At 43.3% G+C, this 22,298-nt stretch overlaps 1 protein-coding gene across 5 annotated transcripts in view; it reads right to left on the reverse strand.

The window, feature by feature from the left end:
* Window positions 1–22,298, reverse strand: part of trioa (trio Rho guanine nucleotide exchange factor a) — a 109,330-nt gene that overhangs the window by 61,035 nt on the left and 25,997 nt on the right. For all 5 annotated transcript variants that reach the window (XM_049601993.1, XM_049601991.1, XM_049601990.1 and 2 more), the window contains exon 2: window positions 19,785–19,835. In XM_049601993.1, coding sequence (XP_049457950.1) covers window positions 19,785–19,835 — 51 coding nt within the window. The remainder of the gene's footprint in view (window positions 1–19,784; window positions 19,836–22,298) is intronic.

Here is a 22,298-nt window from a genome sequence, read left to right on the forward strand (position 1 = left end):
ATGGTGGCATTAGAGAGTCAGGAAACCACCAGGGTTTATCCTGTGGGGATCATGAATGTCTGTATGCAAATCGATCCAGTAGCTGTTGAGATATCTGGACTCAAGTTGTGCTGTACCACTAACGTGGCTGTAAATTACTTTCCCAATTACTCCATTTAATCTGTATTAACAAACAGTATAAATCCTGGGCTTCGTCAAGTGACTGCATGTTTTAGAAATTGAGACATCTCAGCTTTCAAACTTTCCCTCCACTTTCTGTACAAACCGCAGTCAGAAGATTTTCTAAATGGCACTATTAGAGAAGGCCAACAAGCTGTCAGCTGAGATGAATGAATATAAATATAGTTTCTTTACCCACTTCAGCTCTGTTTGCCTTCTCTCAGACTACTAATCTCTGACATTTTCCAATAAATAAATGTCTGCCACTACTAGCTCCTATTCAGGGATGAATCACACAATAGTGGCTGAACCTTTAGTTGCTTCATAAAAGCTTCAACATTTCCTCAACACTGGCTCTCTGTCTAATAACTGCAGCTCGTTCTTGGGAAAAATCCTCTGGCGTGGCACATGGGGCCTGATGTCTTTCACATACTGGTTTGTCTGGAATAAATGGAAGACGAACTGGATGGTTAGCATGAGAATTAATGCAGAAAAAACCCTTGGCAATAATCTGAACTATAAATTGTCACCCTATAAATGTCAAGCTGGATCTCACGGGCGTGATGGTGCCAAAGATCCCTCCGCTGCACTGCTAATATGCTGTCAGAAGTGAATGAATGGCTGTCAGGAGACAGTCAATAAGTGAAAACCTGTTAAAACAACTCCTATATATAGACACACAATTCCTGCAAGTGATTAAACCCACATTTCAACTTCAGCACACACAGGTGGACAGACTGGGACCCAGATTTTGTCCTTCAGACAGAGCAGAGGTCTGGTCTGTGTGACTGATGACCAGACAAGGCACATTACCCTTTATAAAGAGCCATTATAAGCGTCTTTTTCCCCTCATCCTGCCTGTCTTTGACACTCTGCATCCACTGATATTGCTTTAAAGTATTCAGACATCTTCAGCAACAGGAAGAAATAAAGGAAGAGAGAAACAAATCTAGATCCTGTCTCTCTCTACATTATAAAGGCAGATTTATACTTGTGCGTCAGCTCTAGGCAGAGGCTACAGCTTGGCCTACATCGTTGTGAGCATTTATACTTGTTCGGTAATGTGTGTCTGTGTCACTCTGCAGTTACAACTTGAAAACACTAGTTGGCGGTGGGGTTTCTGTGAAGTGGTGCAAAGTTTAGTTGATTAAAAACACATGTCAAATGCGGCTTAATAGAGACAAATCAGCTTCACTATAACTCGCAGCATTCACAGACAAACACTTGTCTTTATCTGGACACATTTTCCCCACAAATACAACATGCTAACGTTATTAGCATAAGCCTATGGCATTTTACATTGTATAAATTAGCTTAGCAGCTAGCAGAGATTTCCACTGCTCATATGAAGCCGGGGACAACAGCAACATTTAACAAAGGTAACGTTACAAACTTCAGCTCCATTACAGCTCACAAGGTTCACTGACAAAACAACTGTCTTATACTAAACATGTTTTCCAAACAAATACAACATGCTAACGTTATTAGCACAAGCCTATGGCATTTTACATTGTATAAATTAGCCTAGCAGCTAGCAGAGATTTCCTCTGCTCATATGAAGCCAGGATAAATCACACACAAGACTTAAAATGCTATTTTAGTGGAGGCTTTATTGTCTTCACAATTTATTGTTTCTTATCTGTGAAATTAAAGTAGATCAAAGCTTTGTTTCCACTGAGGGAAATGGTTTCAGCTTACAGAGACAGACAGGAGGGCTGCGTCACTGTGACACTGTGCAGTTACATTTCTGGGGAGGTGCACATCAGGTGTAGGGTACGGTGTCGATTTGACGCAGAAGTAATGAGTGCAATGTAAAGAGAAGCAGTGATCTCTCTGTTGGCCCTCTACTACTGTTTTGATGCAAACCTACGAGCACGTACACACACACACACACACACACACACACACACACACAGGCACTTGTAGTGAATCGTACTCTCTGCTCTCAGCATGGCGTCATGTTTATGACTGTATGCTAATGAGATGCTAATTCTTTTCCGCCACCGGAGGAGATGGATGAGAATCAGGACTTGTCTCTATTTTTACTGTTCTTTCTTCCTCTCATTTGTCACCTGACTTCCCTGAGGGTGCCATGAAAAAACAAATTACCATGATCAACTACATTTCCCACTGTGCACGTGGAGAGCGCGAGCGCGTAGTTCTTTATAGACGATGTATGAGAGGAGGCCGGTGCAGACAGAGCACTCCTGCTCTGCCTCCATTTCTGAGAGCAACATGCGGACCAAAGAGCAGGGCTGTCAAATTAGGCTGCAACTAATGATTACTTCATTATTGATGAGTGTACTGATTATTGTTTGCTCAATCGTTAGTTAATAAAATGTCAAAAAAGAGTGATACTGGTCCATTTAAGAACAAAAATCAACATAACAAGTTAACAAATTGCCTAAATTAAACAAAAAATGAAGTGCTTAGTGTCTCTATTTTATATTCCTATAAATTCTATGGAAATATAAAGTTGAGCAAGTACCGAAATTTGATGAACATTTTGAACAGTTTGCTCGACAAATGATATAAATAAAACTATATTTTGTCATAGTATAAACTAGTGAGACAAATCACCTGCTGGAGTGTTTGTTAAATAATGAAAATCAGCAGACTGTGGCTTCCTGCGGCACGACATCCCCAATATTTTAAAGTTTTGTTGCATCATAAATCTCAAAGCATCTACAGCTGGAGCTGTGTGTTTATTAAACAAATTACTGAACACAAAAACAGGAAAAAGACCCAACAACTAGGACAGAAAAAACAAGTTAATCTGTACGAACAAGACTTTCAGCAACTCCTTGTTACAACACAAACACATTGGTTCTTTGCTTTCTTAGAATCCAAACAGATTATTTTGTATTCGCATTAATCTAGAGCTAAAATAATTAATTGATTAATTAGTCAATTGACGGAAAATTCACTCTTAATGATGAAGTGAGTTTTTAAATATTTGTGTTGACAAATTTATGTGATAGAAAAGTCAACATCTTTGGGTTTGGGACTGTTTGCTGGACTGGACAAACATTTCTGATAACATAGCAGTGACATTTCCAGTCGCCTCTCAGTCGGCTTCGTTATTTTATGCTAAATTTATACTTTTATTTGCAAGTGATGGTGGTGATTTTGATGGGTGGTTACAAAGTTACAAAGTTCGCCAGAGACGGAGATCAACAATGTTCTTTTGCAATGTGTGTAGTTTAACTTGAGTCATAACTGTGAGGATTGTAGATTCAAACGTTTGCAACAGTAAAATTAAATCTGCAGTTGTCAGTTATTGTTATAATGATAATGTATAATAATGATTATTTAGTTCACTTAGACAATCAATATTCTTATTATTACTATTCAACTGGTCATCAGTTTCTCAAATGTGCTGTCATCCGTCATTGCGACTTCTGATAGCTGTCAATGAGCTGTCATTTATTTGTAGCTCAGTCGATGTGACGAATCGTCCGCTGTGCAAAGCATTGTGGGTCAGAATAGCCAGAAAAAGCATACTGGCTTTCATACTGAAAAGTCAGACTGGATGTAGTGGAACATTGTGGTATTTTTGGCACACTGCATTTGACAATTGGCTCTCAATAGGACCAATCGTGTATTTGTATTTCCGCATCGGCCACCATAGTTTGAAGCCCACAAGCAACGAGCAGCCTCAGAAGATCACAAATTTGTCGCATGAAACTGCTTTAGTCAGTGTTTAAATCACTGGGTCTGTTTGTTTTGGAGGGAAAAAGACCTGTGCGGATGATTGGGCTCCTGGTTAAGACCTACTGAACGTCCCGATGTTAACTTACCAGACAAAATAGGTGAGCACACATTAGCAGGGGTGAGGCTAGCTGCCTGTTTCTGACTTTCCAAACAGCATCAGAGAAAAGACAATGAACACTTGCAATGCTTAGCACTAAATCCCCCTAAATCTTACACACTGAACCTTTAACTTGAGTTGGTAATTAATACAAATAATTGAGCGCACAGCTTGCAGTAAAGGTGAGGTTTACTCTCCTCAACCAACACAATCAGTGCCTCTGACTCTCTGTAGCTAAAACTGAACGCCTGTCTTTTTTTGTCCATGATAGCGAGCCAGCCAATGACAAGTGAGCTGTTTATATTACGGCTCGTCCATCTGGAGTGGCCTACCGGTACGTTCTAATCAAAGATACAGGCAATCTGTGTACACTCTAAACATAGTTACAGACGTGACAGAGCGAGCGCTGATTGAGGAGTTGAATTAACAGTTCTAGTTTGGGTTTGTTAAGTGATGATGAGACTGAAGGTCTGAGAGAGGAAAGGACACAGCCGAAAGTTTAGGAAATGTCTCTGTGACAGGATGATAGGATTTTTGTCATCTTTAAAACTTAAGTTACAACAGGACAAGCCGTTACAATATTCTTCTGTAATGCACCAAACAAGAGTAAGAAATGAAATAATAAAACGATCAAAAGGTGACACTTACAAATTACTTGCTTTTGCCGAACAGTCTAAAACCCAAAATTAATGAACTGACTGTCATATAAAACACAGAAGAGCAGCCAATCCTAACAAGTAAGAACACTCACGGCCACTATATTAGGTACACCTTGCTAGTACCAGGTTGGACCCCCTTTTTAATTCTTGGTGTCACAGATTCAACAAGGTGCTGGAAACATTCCTCAGAGATGTTGGTCCATATTGACATGATGACATCACACAGTTGATCCATGATGAGAATCTCCCGTTCCAGCACATCCCAAAGGTGCTCTATTGGACTGAGATCTGGTGACTGTGGAGGCCATTGGAGTACAGTGAACTCATTGTCATGTTTGAGATGATGTGAGCTTTGTGACATGGTGCGTTATCCTGCTGGAAGTAGCCATCAGAAGATGGGTACACTGTGGTCATAAAGGGATGGACACGCTCAGCAACAATACTCAGGTAGGCTGTGGTGTTTAAACCATGCTCAGTTGGTACTAAGAAAATCTCCCCCACACCATTACACCACCAGCAGCAGCAGCAGCCTGAAGCGTTGATACAAGGCAGGATGGATCCATGCTTCCATCTGAATGTGGTTTTTCCAATCTTCTATTGTCCAGTTTTGGTGAGAATAATCGTGTGAATTGTAGCCTCAGTTTCCTGTTGTTAGCTGACAGGAGTGGCACCTGGTGTGGTCTTCTGCTGCTGTAGCCCATCTGCTTCAAGGTTGGACAAGGTGTTGTTGCTTCAGAGATGCTCTTCTGCACACCTTGGTTGGAACCAGTGCTTATTTGACTTCCTGTTGCCTTTCTATCATCTTGAACCAGTCTGGCCATTCTCCTCTGACCTCTGGCATCAACAAGGCATTTTGGCTCACTGGATATTTTCTCTTTTTGGGACCATCCTCTGTAAACCCTAGAGATGGTTGTGCTGAAAATCCCAGTAAATACTCAGACCAGCCCGTCTGGCACCAACAACCATGCCACGTTCAAAGTCACTTCAATCACCTTTCTTCATCATTCTGATGCTCCGTTGGAACTTCAGCAGCTCGTCTTCACCATGTCTACATGACTACATGTATTAAGTTGCTGTCACGTGATTGGCTGATTAACCATTTGCGTTAACGAGAAGTTGAACAGGTGTACCTAATAAAGTGGCCGGTGTGAGTGTATATTTTTCTATTCTTTATGATATAGCCCGGTGTAGCTGTCCTGTGTATAGCGCTATATGTTTGTGCCTTGTTTTCTGTCTTGTCTTGTAGCTTACACCTGAGTGTGCAGGCTGAATGTTTGCTTCTATCCTACTGAATGTTGCATCACTTGTTCTTTTTGTTTTGCACCAGGGAGCAGGAGAAACACAGTTTGTTTCCACTATGTACTGTATCCTGCACTGTATACAGATGGATGAGAATAAAATCTCTCTTATCGTATCTTATCTTTACTGTTGCAGCTCTATAAAACATTACAGGTGTGTTTCAATCGCTAAACGTTACCTTATACATACAGTATAATATTTATCAGCATTAATTATCAACAGCAGTGATGTCTCAACCATTGTCGTATTAAATTCTGAGGGAGTGTGTATCCTGAGAGTAAAAGACAACATGTGCACACAAATGAATAAGTCAGCATCTTTTCACCAAGGAGTGATTCATCTTCTAAAACAAAGACAATCTTTGATGTTTCCCACAAACTTGTTGTCTGATTGGCTGTCTGCCACCAGGCAGCAGGGTAATCAAAGGTCAATGAAAAACCTAACGTTGACAACATGACAAGCTGAAAACCACTACGTGTGTGTGTGTGTGTGTGTGTGTGTGTGTGTGTGTGTGTGTGTGAGACAGAGTGTTAAGAGGGAGTGGGAGCATACAGTGAGTGCTTTGTAGCTGTGTGTGAATTCACTACTGTACAGTCAGATTTAAGATTCTGCCCGACACACTCTGTCCTCTGTAAACACCCTGAAACGCAGACGCACACTTTCAACCCACAAAACCTTTCCCTTCTTCCAAACACACTCCTTTATTCTACTCATCTGCAGATTGAAACCTTAAGGCCCACACTCACCAAACCTACATCAAACGACTACCGGCAGACTGTTGCATCACCTCACGTCACCGTGTCTTGGCCTGGACCATGTGTCTGGACCAGTTGAGAACCACTGTCCAGAAAGTGATCTGCTGCATGTTATAAATGTCTTTCAACAAGCTCCAGAAGAGTGCAGTGAAGATGTTGCGTCCAGATAAATGCTCACTGGATTGTTGATGCAACCATGACGTTAGTTTAGAAACTGGTATTTTTGCCTCTTTGATGATGATGAGAATAATTCCATGATTTCATCCTGTGTGATTGCTCGTTGATACACAATCACGTCTGCACACAGGACCACTTGCTGGAATCATTTCTTATTACACGCTGATTACAGTTCATTATCTAGATCCACACGGCACTGGATGTGGAAGTTATCTCAACATGATGATATCCTCTCTATCTTCCAGCAGGTTTGTAACGGTGCACAAGTATTTCTGGGGGTGGATTTTCTCTTCCACCAAACACAAAGGTAAGTTTAACCACAGAGACGCAACACTTTCTCTGAGCTCTGCAGTGCTCTGGGACCAGAGAAAGTGGCACAGCAGCTAAATATAGAGTGGCCAGGTCACACACACACACACACGCGCACACACTCACACACACACACACACACACACACACACACACACACACACGAGACACAAGGTTTTCTGGATGAATGATGAGCAAAAACAGTGGAAGTGGACAAGGAAAAGAGAAACTATGAAGATGTGTGAGATAATTAGACGAGTCATCCTGTCGTAACTAGGCTGAGAGAAAAGTGTGTCTGCGTGTGTGTGTGTGTGTGTGTGTGTGTGTGTGGGAGAGAAAAGAGGGTGTGAAGGGAAAGGAAAGCGAGCACGAGTGAGGAAGAGGAAGGCAGAGGGGGAAATGACAGGTGGACACATAAACAGAGGAGGAAGGAAACGACAATCCGTCACTGTCAAACACACTCGTTTCCATCCTTCTTTCCCTTTTTTCCTTTTTTTTCCTGTGTCTTTATTTTCATTTAATTTTAAAGCAATATAAAGAAAAAATTAAATTCACTCCCTGTCGGGGTGATGGAGGGATTTAGAGGACGAGGAGAAAAAGGAGAGGAAGGTGGTGACCTCGTGGTAGATCTGTAACTGCCACCCACTCACCCACACACTGCCCATAACATTGTACCTGTCAGCTGGATGAGGGCGGAGCCTGTCTGGGAGTGTCGCCACTTGTGATTGGTTGCCCAGCAAGACATGCTTGATAACTCTTCCACAAATTGTACAAAATAATAATAATAATAATAATAATAATAATAATAATCCATAAATTGCTGTGGCTTTGGCTTTGTTTGCCGACGGGGAAACGCAGTCCGCTGCGACCATCAGCTAATGACAGACTGACGGGCCGACGTGCTGATGGGATCCCACTCGGCTGTGGGTGCAGTGGCAGCAGCTGAGGCTAATCCTGGGATTCCTGAGGGGAGATATTCCAATCCAGCAGACAACCCAAACCGCCCGTTCTGGTGTTGTCTACACGTCCGCACGGAAAAGCTGGTGCAAACATTTCCAAGCAGGAGCACAGCTCTGTGTGCAGACTGTGTGGATGCAGAGTCAGTGTTCACCCGATGTGGCTTTAGGTGAGCCGCTAATCTGCCTGTCTTTTGGAAAGGCAGGTTCCTGGAGGTAATCCTCGAGGTGTAGGAGGGGCAATGATTATAATATGCCTGCACTGCATTTGTGCAACCTGAGAAGCTGCTTAGCATCAAGAGAGAGACTTGAGATCGATTGGGAGAACCCTTACAGCGCAGGAGACACTTACATGTAATATTAAATACACAACACAATCTTTCCTCACAGCTATCATTCCACTGGAGCCACTTAGGCCCCGTTTCCACCGAGCAGTACGGTACAGTTCAGTTATCATTTCCACAGTGAAAGTTGTGGATGGTCCCAACAGAAGCGTTCCTTAGCGTCCCCATGTTTGGTCCCCCCTCTGTTGGGGTACCTAGCACACAGATCTGGTACTAAAAGGTGGAGCTGTGAACACTGCAGTCTGATTGGTCAGTAGAGGACGCTCACTCTGGTTTTATGTAACCTCTGTTCATACATCAGTAAACTACAACTATAAAATGAAAGAGAAAAAATAACTTCATTCACTGGGCCGACTGCCGGCAACTTTTAAGGTGGAACGTTAACTTGTAATGTTACTCAGTGCATGAGTTGATGACGTGAATCCATCAGCACACCTTAAATTTCACTGTGACAACTTTGACCATCACTTTAGTTTTTATATGACACACACTTTTAGTAATGACTTTAAAAATATAGATTCATTTGGAGCGGATTATGTGAAGGTCATATATTCTAATCCTCACTTCCTGTGGGCTACAGCAACACTAAACCCCTGAGCTTGCCTGAGAAGGACTAAATGCACAAAGCTGCTATTTTGAAATATCCCATGGAGAGAGACTCTCACTGCAGCCTGTTCTATTTTGTTGTGAAAATGTGGGCGTGCAGCCTCGTTCTGTGGACGATAAACCAGGTGCAGACTTCCATCTGTGTCACCGCTGATGAGGAAATACAGCGAGTGCTGGACGGAGCAGTGAGTGACAACAACCCCGCCCACATTTAAGAGGACTGTCTGAACACACCGAGGGTCTAGGTACCATGTCTGAAGGCTTACTGCTGGTTCCAGAGGCGCTGGACTGAAAGGGTTTGGTGGAAACAGGCTTGAGTGACCAGCAGTATCAGACTGTGGTTGTGCTGGGCATCGTACACATCTGTATATGTCTATGTGATATAAGTGTTTAGCAATTTACCCCAGAATACATCATAAACATTGTAAAGTTAATTGTGCATGAATATGTGATATTTTCACCACATAATCTCGAGGTCACAGAGGTCACCAGGATCATTATGTCTGGATTCATTCTAAGTGCCGTGATGCATAAAGTTGCCGGGCACGCCAAATGAAAAGCAAATAACATGCAATTATGTTGACCCTCCCTGACACTGATGACGAACAACAGCAAACTGAGGGAAAAACCAGAATATGCAATTTCATGACGTTCCTCATCTGATCACTCATCAATAAGCCATTAGCTGCAGCTGAGGGGGTATTACCTCATCATGATGACTTCATTCAGGAAGTCTGAGAAACCAGCATCCGTTGTCCATTGCCTTAAATTCCCAAGAACACTTTACAGCTGACGTGACGAGTATTTTCCAGGAAGTTCATCCATCCCATACGAAAGAAACCCTCCCCATGAACTAGCTCAAACTTTCCTGATGGACCGTCTGTCCCAGTATTGCCTGGGTCACTGGTCCAGTGTGAAGTGTGTAGGGGTGAAATGGAGCAGCCACTGATATGGCTCCACCCCTCAGTGAGAAAAGTGCACGGGATGTGAGGGAAATGCCAGAAATGCCCATCATCCTTTGCTGTATGGAAACTACTACGACACAGTCAGTCCATCATTCAGGTCAGGAGAGTTAGTGGGACGTGTGTGTGTGTGTCAGAATATGTCAACACTCAGCGCACACCTCAGAGGCTTGAGACTTGTAGGGGCCTCTGAGAGGTCAAGTGGGCGTTAGGCTGGCTCATACAACAAAGCAGTTTACTCGACAACACCATTACAAGAGCGCCCTGGAGAGACTGTGTCGAATACCTCAGGGAGGGGTCCAAGTGTGTGTGTTTAAAAAAGAAGAGACAGAGAGAATGCAACAGCTGCCTGGACCGGGACAGATGGGATGGGTGGTACGGTCAGTCAGCGAAGGGAGGGGAGAAGTTGCCTACATACCACCAAAAGAACGTACACACACACACATGTACAAACACACACACATGCATCTTCCCTATCCGATTAAAGAGCAGTTACATGCAGACGTAATCTCATAATGGCTCCCCAGCAGCTGACTTGGAAGCATCGGTCCTAAACCAGCTGTTATGGGTCGAGAGAAACCAACACCGTGCACATGTGTGCACATCCCTGCATGATTGTGGACTTCCCACATTCACGGCGTGCCAGAAATTCCTTGCTGGGGGAAGTGTGGGAATGGCAGGGATTCCTTGAAGCTGAGGGAGTGGACCGGAATAGGGCGTCCGTGACCTGGACCGCTGACCTACATCCTGATCAGAGACACTCTGACAAAAGAAAAACTTGCTCGTGTAGTTTTATTTGACTTCATTTGATTCATGGAGGGTCTTACTGTGGGAAACTCTTCAATGGAAATAATTGATTTCAACACTTAATATTGATTCCACTCAAATATGCGTGAACATATTTTATTTTTCCCGTGGTCTGAAGGCTGCTTCAGAGGCACTTTCCTTCCTACAACAACTCTACGATGGCGAACACTAACACCTGGGTTTCCTACACATTCATTCATTTGTGGAGGTCTGCCACAGTAACATCTGCCGCCACATATTCTTTTGAGCTGGACTGTCATTAGGAGCGCTGTTGAAATGTGTATCAGAGTGTGGATACCTGACCTGAGCCCAATAACAAATCAGAAATTTTGCTCGGGTTCAGCCCACCTAACATGCTGCTGCGTTGTGCTATGGCCTATTCAAGTGCTGGAATTTGTTATTTACGTGACAACGCCTGAATGCAACACAGGCTCCACTCCAGTTGAGTGTGTGCGCTGTGCGTGCGGTGTGTTTGACTCTGTGTAACAGCAGCCTTTTGACGGTCATTCACACACTGTTCATCTGTGATCACTGTAAACAGACAAGCTGTAACCATGACAACAATAACTATGTCAGGTAACAAACTGCGTGAGGCTCGGGTCGAGTTCGGACTTAAGAATCAGAAAGTCTGTTGGGGCCGGGATGGGCTCGGTTATAACGGTCTTGGACTCAGGTCGGGTTCAGTCAGGAAAGTACGGCCCACGCCCTGCTCCAGTGTGTATACACCTTTTGGTTATTCAGAGCACCACACTCTCGGAGCACAGAGCGTACTCCAGGCACAGACAGAGCAGCAAAATGCCAGGCACAGTGAAAGGGAAACTTGACCATTTAAGGGTCTAAAGCTTTAAGGACCAGCTGCTGCTCTCATCCATTGATCTGAACAGGTTGGCTCTGATCAGACTGACTGATCAATCAACTGCAGCGGAAAAAAAATCTCTAACATTAGAGAGTGGACACAGAATGAACAAAGGGACACACACACACCAAACAAAAAAACATACAGTCAGCTCCCACCACACATAGATTCTAATTCTGTGGGAAACACTGAACACTTGAAATGAATCTCACTCTACATACATTCCTTTTGTGAAAATATGAAACCGGCTCAAAGAGCAGCAGTGAGCGGACTGTTGGCTGAGCTCAGTTTCTGTTGCTACACCTGTCACGCTTTCTGTTCTCTCACTGCACATGTGCAGTTTACAATGACAACAGTGGCAGATACCATGAGTGAAGCAATGGATCCCTGATTTCAGGCACAAGCACAGTGCTCATCTCTAACCAGCTCCTGATCATGTTTCCTGTCTGAAATCATAACAGTGTTAGGAGCCGTGCACATGCCATGTTCTTTGTGCCCTCAAAGACATTGTTTTCAATATAGAGGCATGTAAGGAGCACTCAAATGTAAGTTACATTTAGACATAATTAAATTCATCAAGCAGCATTTTCGCTGGCTGACAGCAATCATATAAGTAATACTTGTAATAGTAAGTTTAACAGACAAGTATTTCTGGTGCCGACTAGTGAAGGTAGCAACATTTAATTAACTAGGCGACTAATCCTGCACATCCCTAGCTCATACTGCAGCTCAAAGCTAAGTGGCGACCCCTGGAGCTGAAACATGAAGGCAACGCAGAAGTGCCAAAAACTGCAGTTCCTCTAATGTCCACTTGAGGCTGACTCCAAGGGACAGCCAGTTTTGGTCTCTGAGCTAATTTCAACATTCATGACAACTGTACGGGGTTAGATTTTTATTCAACTCATCCATTTACATATTATCAAGGCTTAAATTCATGCACAATTAAGGGCGGGCCGCTTTGAATAAAAGGCTGTCTGCTAATAGTGTCCTTCACTTCTTAATCAGATCCACCACTCGTTCCTCAGTGCCAGCCTCTCCCCTAAATATGGTCACTTCTGGCTCCAAAACACAAAGATGGTGGCGGCAATAATGACGAAATTGAGGCTTCTAAACATCAGTCCACAGAGCACACCACTTAAACATGCAGAAAAGTATTAAGAACCTGACTGTTGCCTCGTTACCACGACTGGACAATCACTGTCCATTGGAAGGGTTCAGTAAACGGTCAATAACCACTAACCTGGATGATTTTTACAAGACACAAAGACACGTGGTGCTACTGTCTGCAGATGTGTCTGGAAGTTGGCGCTGCTCACGTTGAGCACATTCATTTTCCAGTTATTATGGACTTTTCCGACACCCGAGGCGATGTGAAAACATGAACCCCTGTCTTTCTGTGGTTTTTGTGGCAACACTACTGAGGCTACAATCCCACTGACTAAAACTCAGCAGAAGGTGACAGATGTGTCTACGACTGATGTCACGTTTCCTGTGTCTGAAACCGAGGCTAACTCTCTGAGGATGTTAAGAGAAGACACTCTGTTCATCAGTTCTCTGACTCTGTTTCCTTCTTTATCTCACTCTCTTGCCAGTATTCTCATCTGCCTCTGTTGTATTTGTCTTCCTCCATCTTCTGTCTTTCACGTCATGAACCCTCCTTATTTCACTTCTAACTGGCAGCTGTCGACCTGCATCAAGGCACCTTTGACTGGCTGCTGCACAGGAGGGTGTTGTCCTATTGCATGGTGATGAAACAAGCTGATTGGCTGTTGTGATCAGACACAGCTGTGCTACTCTAACAATGCACCTACTGTGGGCACAGCTGGCACTGGTGTTGCCGCTCTATACACACATACAAGTGGGCAACTAGTTAACAAGAGAGCACATGTAATTACAGCCTATTGTTTTATCTGGTGAGTGAGCAATATGTGTGTTTATTTTTAGCTGTCGTTTGTGCCAAGTAACTATTAATCTACAACATTTTCCCATCTCTTTATGAAAAAAAGTTGAACAAATATTCAACATTCGCACCCAACTTTTAGTCTCACTGGGGTAGGAAAGCCTGCACTGCATTATGAAACATTAAAACTCTCCGCTAGCAGCTCTTTAAGGCAGAGGGAGGCAGGTTTCACTACATATTTTACAGCTTGACAGCCCTAAACTTGTGAGTAAAATCCTCCTCAACACCACTGGAATGATTCTTCCAGCCAGCCGTCCGCTGCAATCCAAGAGAGACAGCTCAGACTCGAAGGTGCAATTTTTAAAGGAGATATTAGTGCTGCACTTATTTCATGCTGCATTGAAAATCAGGCCTCGTCTATGAAAACGGGGGTATCATTATCTAGAAACAGTGAGCTGACAGCGTGAGCGATTAAACAGCACAGACAGGGTGTTTGTTTCCAGTCCGCTACACTCAGACTCTCCACGTCCTCCCCCCCGCTCTCTTCTTTTTGTCCCCAAATCTGAGTTCTGGCCTCGGAGAGAGAGAGCACCATCTTTCCTCCACCTCCGCCTCTTTCTGTTCTCTCCATCCGTCCAGACCTCTAATAGCAGGGTAGGCTAACTGAGCGAGAAACAGGCCAGGGTTACCCCAGCGACCCAGACACAGCAGGGGAGGAGCGGCGAGGGAGGAGGAAGGAGGGAGGAGAGAGGACAGAGAGAGAGAGAAAAGACGGCTTGTTATTGGTGCCAAGGGTTCATTTGTGCGGGTCTTTTAATGCCACCTGATGTCATCCTGACGAACCGTGACAGGGTGGAGGAAGAGGACTGTTGGCAACACTGAGATTAATACACAAAAATCTGATGACAGGGGGAGGAAAACAACCACTGTATTATATTTGATCAGTTTATCCGGTGGTGTAAATACTTAAACACTTCCCTTCTGTCACCAACTGAGATTCAGTGCAACACACAGTGAACTGTGTGAGTCTTGTTTTCAGCTGTTGACTCCTGCTGCAGTTCACTGTCAACAGCCAACTGCCTGCTGCAAGCCTTTTTCTGCTTCAGCTACTCCAGTATGCACAGACACGCCATCTGGAGGCCGCTATGAAATGAAACCTCAGCTTGCAGGATGCAACTGATCACTGACGATTTATACAAATTCAATTCAAGAGCAGTTCTACTTTTTCAAACTGGAGAGACAGACAGTGATGGAAGTGCACAAGTCTGCAACACTTCTCCCTGCAAAGCACTCTTCAGCACATCTGTCAAGGTCCAAAGGCATTAACATCATTACATAACAGCACTGCCCTCCCCCCGCTCCTTGAAACTCACTCTTCAGCTGCCCAGTCAGACCAGTGGCTGCGGAGGCCAGGCCAACAGATGGACAGACATAATCCCCCCAAAACCAGGAAATGATCACTGGCAAGCACCAGGAAGCTTAAGAAAAACACAGCTCTGACAGTGTCTCTCAGACGGGCCAAACAGGAGCCAAGTATTGTCTACATATAACTGCGTCCATGTTGTTTTCATTGCCTTTTTACTGCAGGCGCTCAAGCTGTGTCCATCAGGGCCCCTGGGCACCGGAGCAACCTGCCAACTCACTGTCCTCCTTTATATCTAGGTTTGGAGTTTTCAAGGCTGATAGTGCTGATAGTTTTGGACTACTGAATCAATCATTTGTGTGTCTCCTCCTCAGACGAGAAAGTCCAGTCCATTAAACATTAAAACTTCCTCCTGACGCACGGGGGAGTAATAATCGTAAATATCAAAGTGGTCATATGTCTCCTCAAAATGTCAAATGACAGGCTGACGACATTGACTAGCAGACACCAACCCTCTTAACTGCAGGAACAAAGTGTCAGAGCATACTTTTTACCTTGGTCTATAATACATTAGCAGAAACTAGAATTATCACCCCAGGGTTGTATTTCTCTGCCAACCAGTGAAGTCGCAGTGACAGTTTACATCCATGTCTGTCCAGACTCTTATGTGGCCATGACAACAGACAATATTTCAAATATGGATTCTGCTACAAAGAAATTAGAAATACTAAAACGTAGATGCTTAACACATCTTCACCCCTGCAGCACAGAAAATCTACACAATCAGCACAGTTTCAAGGTGGACACCCAAGATTACGGTTCTTCCACGCCCATGTGCTGCCTTGGCTTGGCTTGGTTTGGTTTGGGTCTTCAGCCCAGCGCGGCAGGGATTTGCGTCTCCATACATGACTTCAACGGGACTATAACGAACTACAACGGGTCGTGTGCCGGTGACGTCATAGGTGATAGAAACATGGGATTTTGACTGGCGGCAGAGCTCTTCACACACATAAAGTGTAAATAAAAACAAATCAGTTCAGATGAAATGGCCAGTCATGCTACATGCTACAGAGAGAGTTTAAGAGGTCCTGATCACCTTCGGTACGACGAGAAAGTGGAAATGATAAGAGGTGTGTGCCCTTTTCAGCTGCCAGCCTCTGTGTGGATGAATGACCCTGTCAATTCATTCATTCAATTCATGTCCTGTCGATTCATTACTTAACATTCAGTAGAATATCTCATGTTATTGTTGAGATCAGCTGACTTTAGCTAGCTAGCTAGGGGTTTAACAGTACACAAAAATCACGGTTCGGTACGTACCTCAGTACACAAGTCACGGTTCGGTTTTTTTCGGTACAGTAATGAAAAAAATAGACAACTATTAAATATCTTTTACTTATTGGTAACCTTATTAAAACATACCACCACAGCAGTTAACTCTTTTTACACATTTTTTGAATGAAACAAATATATATAAAATCCTGCTTTTTCACATTGTTTGAATGAAAATAGAAATATAAAAGTGAAAAATAAAATCCTGCTGTTTTTTAACACATTTTTTGAATGAAAAATATAAATATACATTTCTGCTTTAACAGTTTTACTCAATTAAAATAAAAAGTATAGTGCAGCTGGTCAGCTTTAAAGCCTGCTCAGATTCAGTTTGACTAGGAACTTACTTAGCTTTCCCACTTTGTTAAAGTGCAGCTTAAACACTTTTACTCAACTCCAATGGTGTTGGTTATTTCTTTAGCGCGATGGTCAGGGAAACGCTCTTTCTTTTTAAACGACGACGATATCGTAGTTTGCACCAGATTGCTTTTTCTAGTCGTGCCGGTTAACGTTCAAACTTGGGTGGTGTCGCTTTAGATGCGTTAGCATGTTAGACGTGTTTCCAAGTACATACCCGACCGCTGTTCTGCAGTGTCGGCACACTGCTTTTGTCTTGTCAACTTGTTTATTTCCATCTTCGTATTTTACCCTGAAACCAAAGTGTTCCCGAACGGAGGACTCAAGGTTTGCGGGTGGGTCTTCAGGTTCGTCAGGCTCACTTGCCATGTTGTCAAAATGCGAGAATGCGCTGCACAAAGTGAAAGCGGAGATTTACGGGACTCAGTCCGTCACTCAATTATGTCCGTCAGGGGACTAGATATTTTAAATGGTTCGGCTCGCAAAAATGGAATTAAAATAAAACAAAATAAAATAAAATAATATCCTGCACCCAATAATTCGGTACAGGGTCGTGCCGAACTGAAAGTCGCATACTGAACGGTTCGACACAAATACATGTACCGTTACAGCCCTATAGCTAGCTAACGTTAGCCAACTAACCTGTGATGAAGTGCCTGCCACAGACGTAACGTTAGGTGTAGTGCTCTGTCTTTACCCTGCCATTTGATGGCTGTGAGCCACAGATTTCTTCTTTCCCCATTCTTCACTCTATCCGGGAGCAAAGAAAATCGCAATTCTGTTGTTTTTTTTTAATTGTTTGCTGTGCAGTGAACAACGCAGCAACTTCTCGGCATTATGAACTTCTAGCCGCGACTAGCGTCTCTCCCGAGTCGAGTTCAAAACTTTCCCCTAAAAGGGGGCTTGGCCGTTGTGACGGCAGTGAGTGACATTGCGTGGAAGTCATGTATTACAACAGAGCTACCCGCTTGAAGGTGTGTCTATAACTGATGACAGCTTGTCTTGCGTGACAATGTTGAAAAGCAGTGGGCAGATCCACGGCTAGAGTCACCTGTTTTTTTCCATCACACAGCAGGACTTAAAAAGGTTTACCTGTTAGAGAGGTTTAGTAAGAGCCTGTTGTCTGCAGCTGCAGTATAAGGAGATTTTTTTTATTGAAGACATTAGGGTTGCAATGGTGTGAGATTTTCACAGTACAATAACCATCTCACAAAATATAGTGGCTTCACAGTATCACAGTAATTATATTATTATCAGTCAGTATGAGCCTCAAAGGAATGAAAATAACAGGGTTATTTTTGGTTGAACAAATGTTTTATTACTATGATTGAAACTTTTGTTAATGGTGTGTATATGTAAGTTAAAGTTAAAGTCCCACTGATTGTCACACACCTGAGTGTGTGAAATTTGTTCTCTGCATTTGACCCATCCCCTGAGGGAGCGGTGAGCAGCAGCGTTGCTGCACTCAGGAATCATGTGGTGATCTTACCCCCCAATTCCAACCCCTGATGCCGAGTGCCAAGCAAGGAGGCAATGGGTCCCATTTTTATAGTATTTGGTATGACCCGGCCGGGGATGGAACCCACAACCTCCCAGTCTCAGGGCGGACACTCTACTGAGAAGTCTCCCCTTTGAAGATAACTAAAATAAACGGGAGGCTTAACGTCCAGTTGCTTTTTTTCCAATATCCTGGATAAGCAAATGTACATGGTATGATAACTGTCAAATTTTATATCACGGTATACCTTAAAACCAGTATGTTGCTGCAACCCCAAAGGACGCAAACAAATTCCGCGATTTGTTGATAAACACATTTAACTTCCTACAGATTCTTCACAATAAAAGCCCCCCATAATTTCCATTATGTTGTTAAGTAAAAGCTTTTATTGTGAAGCAGCCAAACAAGGAAATGTTGAGTTTTCATCAGCAGTAACTTCACACAGCTCCTACACAGCTGAAAGCGAACAAGAAACAGTTGAACATGGCAGATATCTAAAGTACAAACAGTGACACAGGCGAGAAACTTAACTCCAAACCACAGAGATTCAGTTAGAAGCTAAAAAAGTACTGAGAGGTGGACACAGAGACTTTTACAAACGTCTTCCTCTCTGGTCCCCTGCAGACAGACATGAGTCTTGCAACACACACGGGGCAGCCAAAAATGCCAACTGAAAACCCCTAGATTAGTGTCACCAGTTCAGTCTCTGACCAAATGTCGCCCCTTCTGTTCCTGAGTTATGGTGTTGGATAATGACCAGAAAACATCATGATGTCACAGTGAAGTTGACCTTTGATCTTTTGGATATAAAACGTAACTTCATGATTTTATCCTATCAGACATTTTGTCATAATTAGAGGATGAATTCTTGAGTTATGGCCAAAAATGTGTTTTGTGAGGTCACTGTGACCTTTGACCACCAAAATCTAATCAGTTCATTGTTGAGTCCAAGTGGATGTTTGTACCAAAGTTGGGAAAGTTCCTTCAGGCATTCTTGAGATATCACGTTCATGAGAATGAGGATGAGGATGGACGACCCAAGAACATGTAGCCTTTGGCCAAGGCCATCACTGTCATGTAACAACAGAAAGACCAAGTGTAAATGAGAAGACAGGTGATTTTCGGATGAGGGAAACTGGGTGAATAAATCAAAATGGAGGAGACAGAACAGGCAACTGAACACATCAAATCTGAAACCAAATAATAACGGACTGAGAGCTGGTAAAAAAAGCAACGACAGAGAATTAAAGCTACAGACATTGTCCCTTTCAATTCATCACTGAGAGTCTGCTGTCGCTACGGAGACGGGTGCTAGACACAGTTAGCCAATCATGGGCTGGGGAACGTGGTATGTGATGGCGGAGGGGAGATGGAGGGGTGGAGACGGGGATGGTAGGGGAGTCAGGAAGAAATTACAGTGACAGTGACCTGTCTTTGTCACTGGGAACACTGAAATATTAATGTGTGTGTGTGTGTGTGTGTGTGCGTGTGTGAGACATTGCTATTTCCACTATAATAAAAAACATACTCCTCCTCCACCATCGCCACAGACACACAAAAGCAGACACAACAGCAGCAACATTGTGAATCTGTGTGTGTGTGTGTGTGTTTGGGGTTGTTTCTGTTTGTCTTACCTGCTATCTGACTCGATACATCTCCTTTTGGCTCTTTAGGGAGGGATCCATCTGTAGGAAGAAATACACAAGTATTATTTTTTTATTATTGAAAACAAAACTAGGGCGGCTCTCACTCATGTCAAAATGTCTCCAACAGCAAAAGGAACAATGGAGAGGAGGATGAAGAGGAATAAACAAGCCGGTGATGACATGTTGGCTTCTTCAACAGGCGTGAAATTATTTATTACAATGCTGCTGAATTTATGGATCGTTGCGCCAAGTATTTTATATCTCAATGACCCACCGTTAATCCCACTACTCTGCTGACACATCACATGCAAAGCCAAAGTTACAAAATGGCATGATCGAAATGCCATGACAGCAGACTAGGAGGAAACATGACTGAAGTTTAAAAATCCTAAATGTTGTTAAATTGGGTAAGCCCTGTTTCCACCAAACACTTTCGGTATGGTACCTTTGGAACCAACAGTACCCCTTCAGACATGGTACCTAGACCCTCACGCCTCCACCGTAACTAGCGTGCCATCATATAATGCGACACAGGAAACATATTCAGGAAAAGGCACAATGGAGAACATCAAATATTTCATGGCTGTTTATCACAAGACAGAGACAAGCTTTGTTTGAGGAAAGGATGCGAGCAGCAAAGAGAAATACTGCTGAAAAATACAAAAGAGTTTGGGAACTGCTTCTACAAAGCTCAGACAAGGAGGACAACCTCCTGTTGGCAAGACAAAGACGACAGCACAAGAGATTAAGCTAACGTTGGCTAATGTTACTGTTATTCCTTATTAGTACACTGTAATACACTTTTAGAGGCTAAAGTTCTTTGTTGTCTTTGTTCCTAGTGTTGTATTATGTGCCCACGGTGGAGTAAGTACAGTACTTGAGTATTTTCTGGGAGTATCTGTACATTACTTTTTATATTTCTGTCAACTTTCAAGTTTACTCCACGACATTTCCCAAACAAGTGTATACTTTAACTCCTATAGATTTCACCGAAGCATCTTTGTTACTTAATACTGACTTGATGGATTGACGAATGAAGGAATGGGAGGGAAGGTAAAACTGGATTTTGTTCTTTAAATTCTTAAAGTTGTCAAGAAGGCTCCATTTTTAAAGGTAGTGTTCGTGTTAAGAGGAAATAAACTTAATAATTCTAAAAACTCAGAGTGCTTTCTTTTTATTAACATTTACTTGTACCTTTACTTTCCATACATAAGTACGTTTAATATCATAAAATTCCTTTTGATACTTAAGTGCAGTAAATATCCGATATGTGACGATTTTTACTCAAGTAATATTCGAACAGGCAACTTAGGGAACTTCTACCAAAGTCATTTTCTGGTAAGATATCTGTACTTTTACTCAAGTGTGGCCTTCAGGTACCTCATCCATGAACACATGCCCTGTGTTTTATGTGTGCTGAATGTATGCAGCCTACTGAGGATGGACTTCAAATCCAAAATATCAAACATGGTTGAAAACACTGGAGGTAGCCCCAATGAGTCTGTAGCCCTTTTTAAACAGGAACTGTGCAAATTTGCAGGAAAGCCCAATCAGTCTTTTTTCAGCATTGGCAGTATAAAAACAAAATCGGGGAGTGCAGCAAAATGCCGCCTACCTACTTTTGTTTATACAGAATGTGCCTTTTTCGGGGCAATGGGGGGCGTGAGCAAGTAACAAAACGTGTAGCTCAGCGTGTGACGTAAACAGTGACTTTGGAGGGAAGCCGCAGCTGGTCAGTCCTTCGGTGATTCTCTCATAAGTCGGCCCGTTCTTCACCGTCCCCGTCATCTGACGGTTAATGGCCTCTTCGTTTGCGAGGACAAGGAGGGCGCACAATTCCTTGTCTCCCCAGTTGCTCATCTTTACAGTGTCTGTCAGGTTTGAGTTTCCCTCTTGCTACTAGCTGCTCGCTAATTCCTGCTATCAGCTGTTTCCTGTTTATTCACCGCCAGTGGCTCGCATGTGCGGCGTCATCAACACACAAGTCTTCAACAGCCCCTCCTGTTGCAGAAGGCCGCCTCGGTCCGTTTAAACTAAAAGGGTTCCACCAATATGTCTACCCTACGAGGCGGAACATTGGGCGCCTCGGATCAACTCACCAATCCGGCTCTGTGTGTCTAAACGCTCGCAGCTTGCCGGCAAAACGGCCCAACATTCGCTGAAAATCTGGCCGTGTAAAAGGGGCTTGTGAGGAGTCCAGGACATTTAAGACTGGATGTTCAAACCCCTTACATTTCATAATCTGAGCCAAACATCAGTACTGACAGAAGTGCCAGACCAGATTTCTCCTCTGATTGTCTGGAGGGGTTAGTCAGGGATAAGTCCGCCCAAAAGTTCTGCAGGCTGAGCCTGGTTTTAGATTCTATGGCCATAATAGCAGATCTGAGTGGCTGTACTGTTAGCTAAATGCTAACATCAGCGTGCCAACATGTTATTGTTACACAGGCATTTGAGTGTAGAATGTTCGCTGTTTAGTTTAGTGAGCTAACATGCTAATGCTTG

Source organism: Epinephelus fuscoguttatus, linkage group LG17 (genome assembly GCF_011397635.1).
Source record: "Epinephelus fuscoguttatus linkage group LG17, E.fuscoguttatus.final_Chr_v1".
NCBI lineage: Eukaryota > Metazoa > Chordata > Actinopteri > Perciformes > Serranidae > Epinephelus > Epinephelus fuscoguttatus.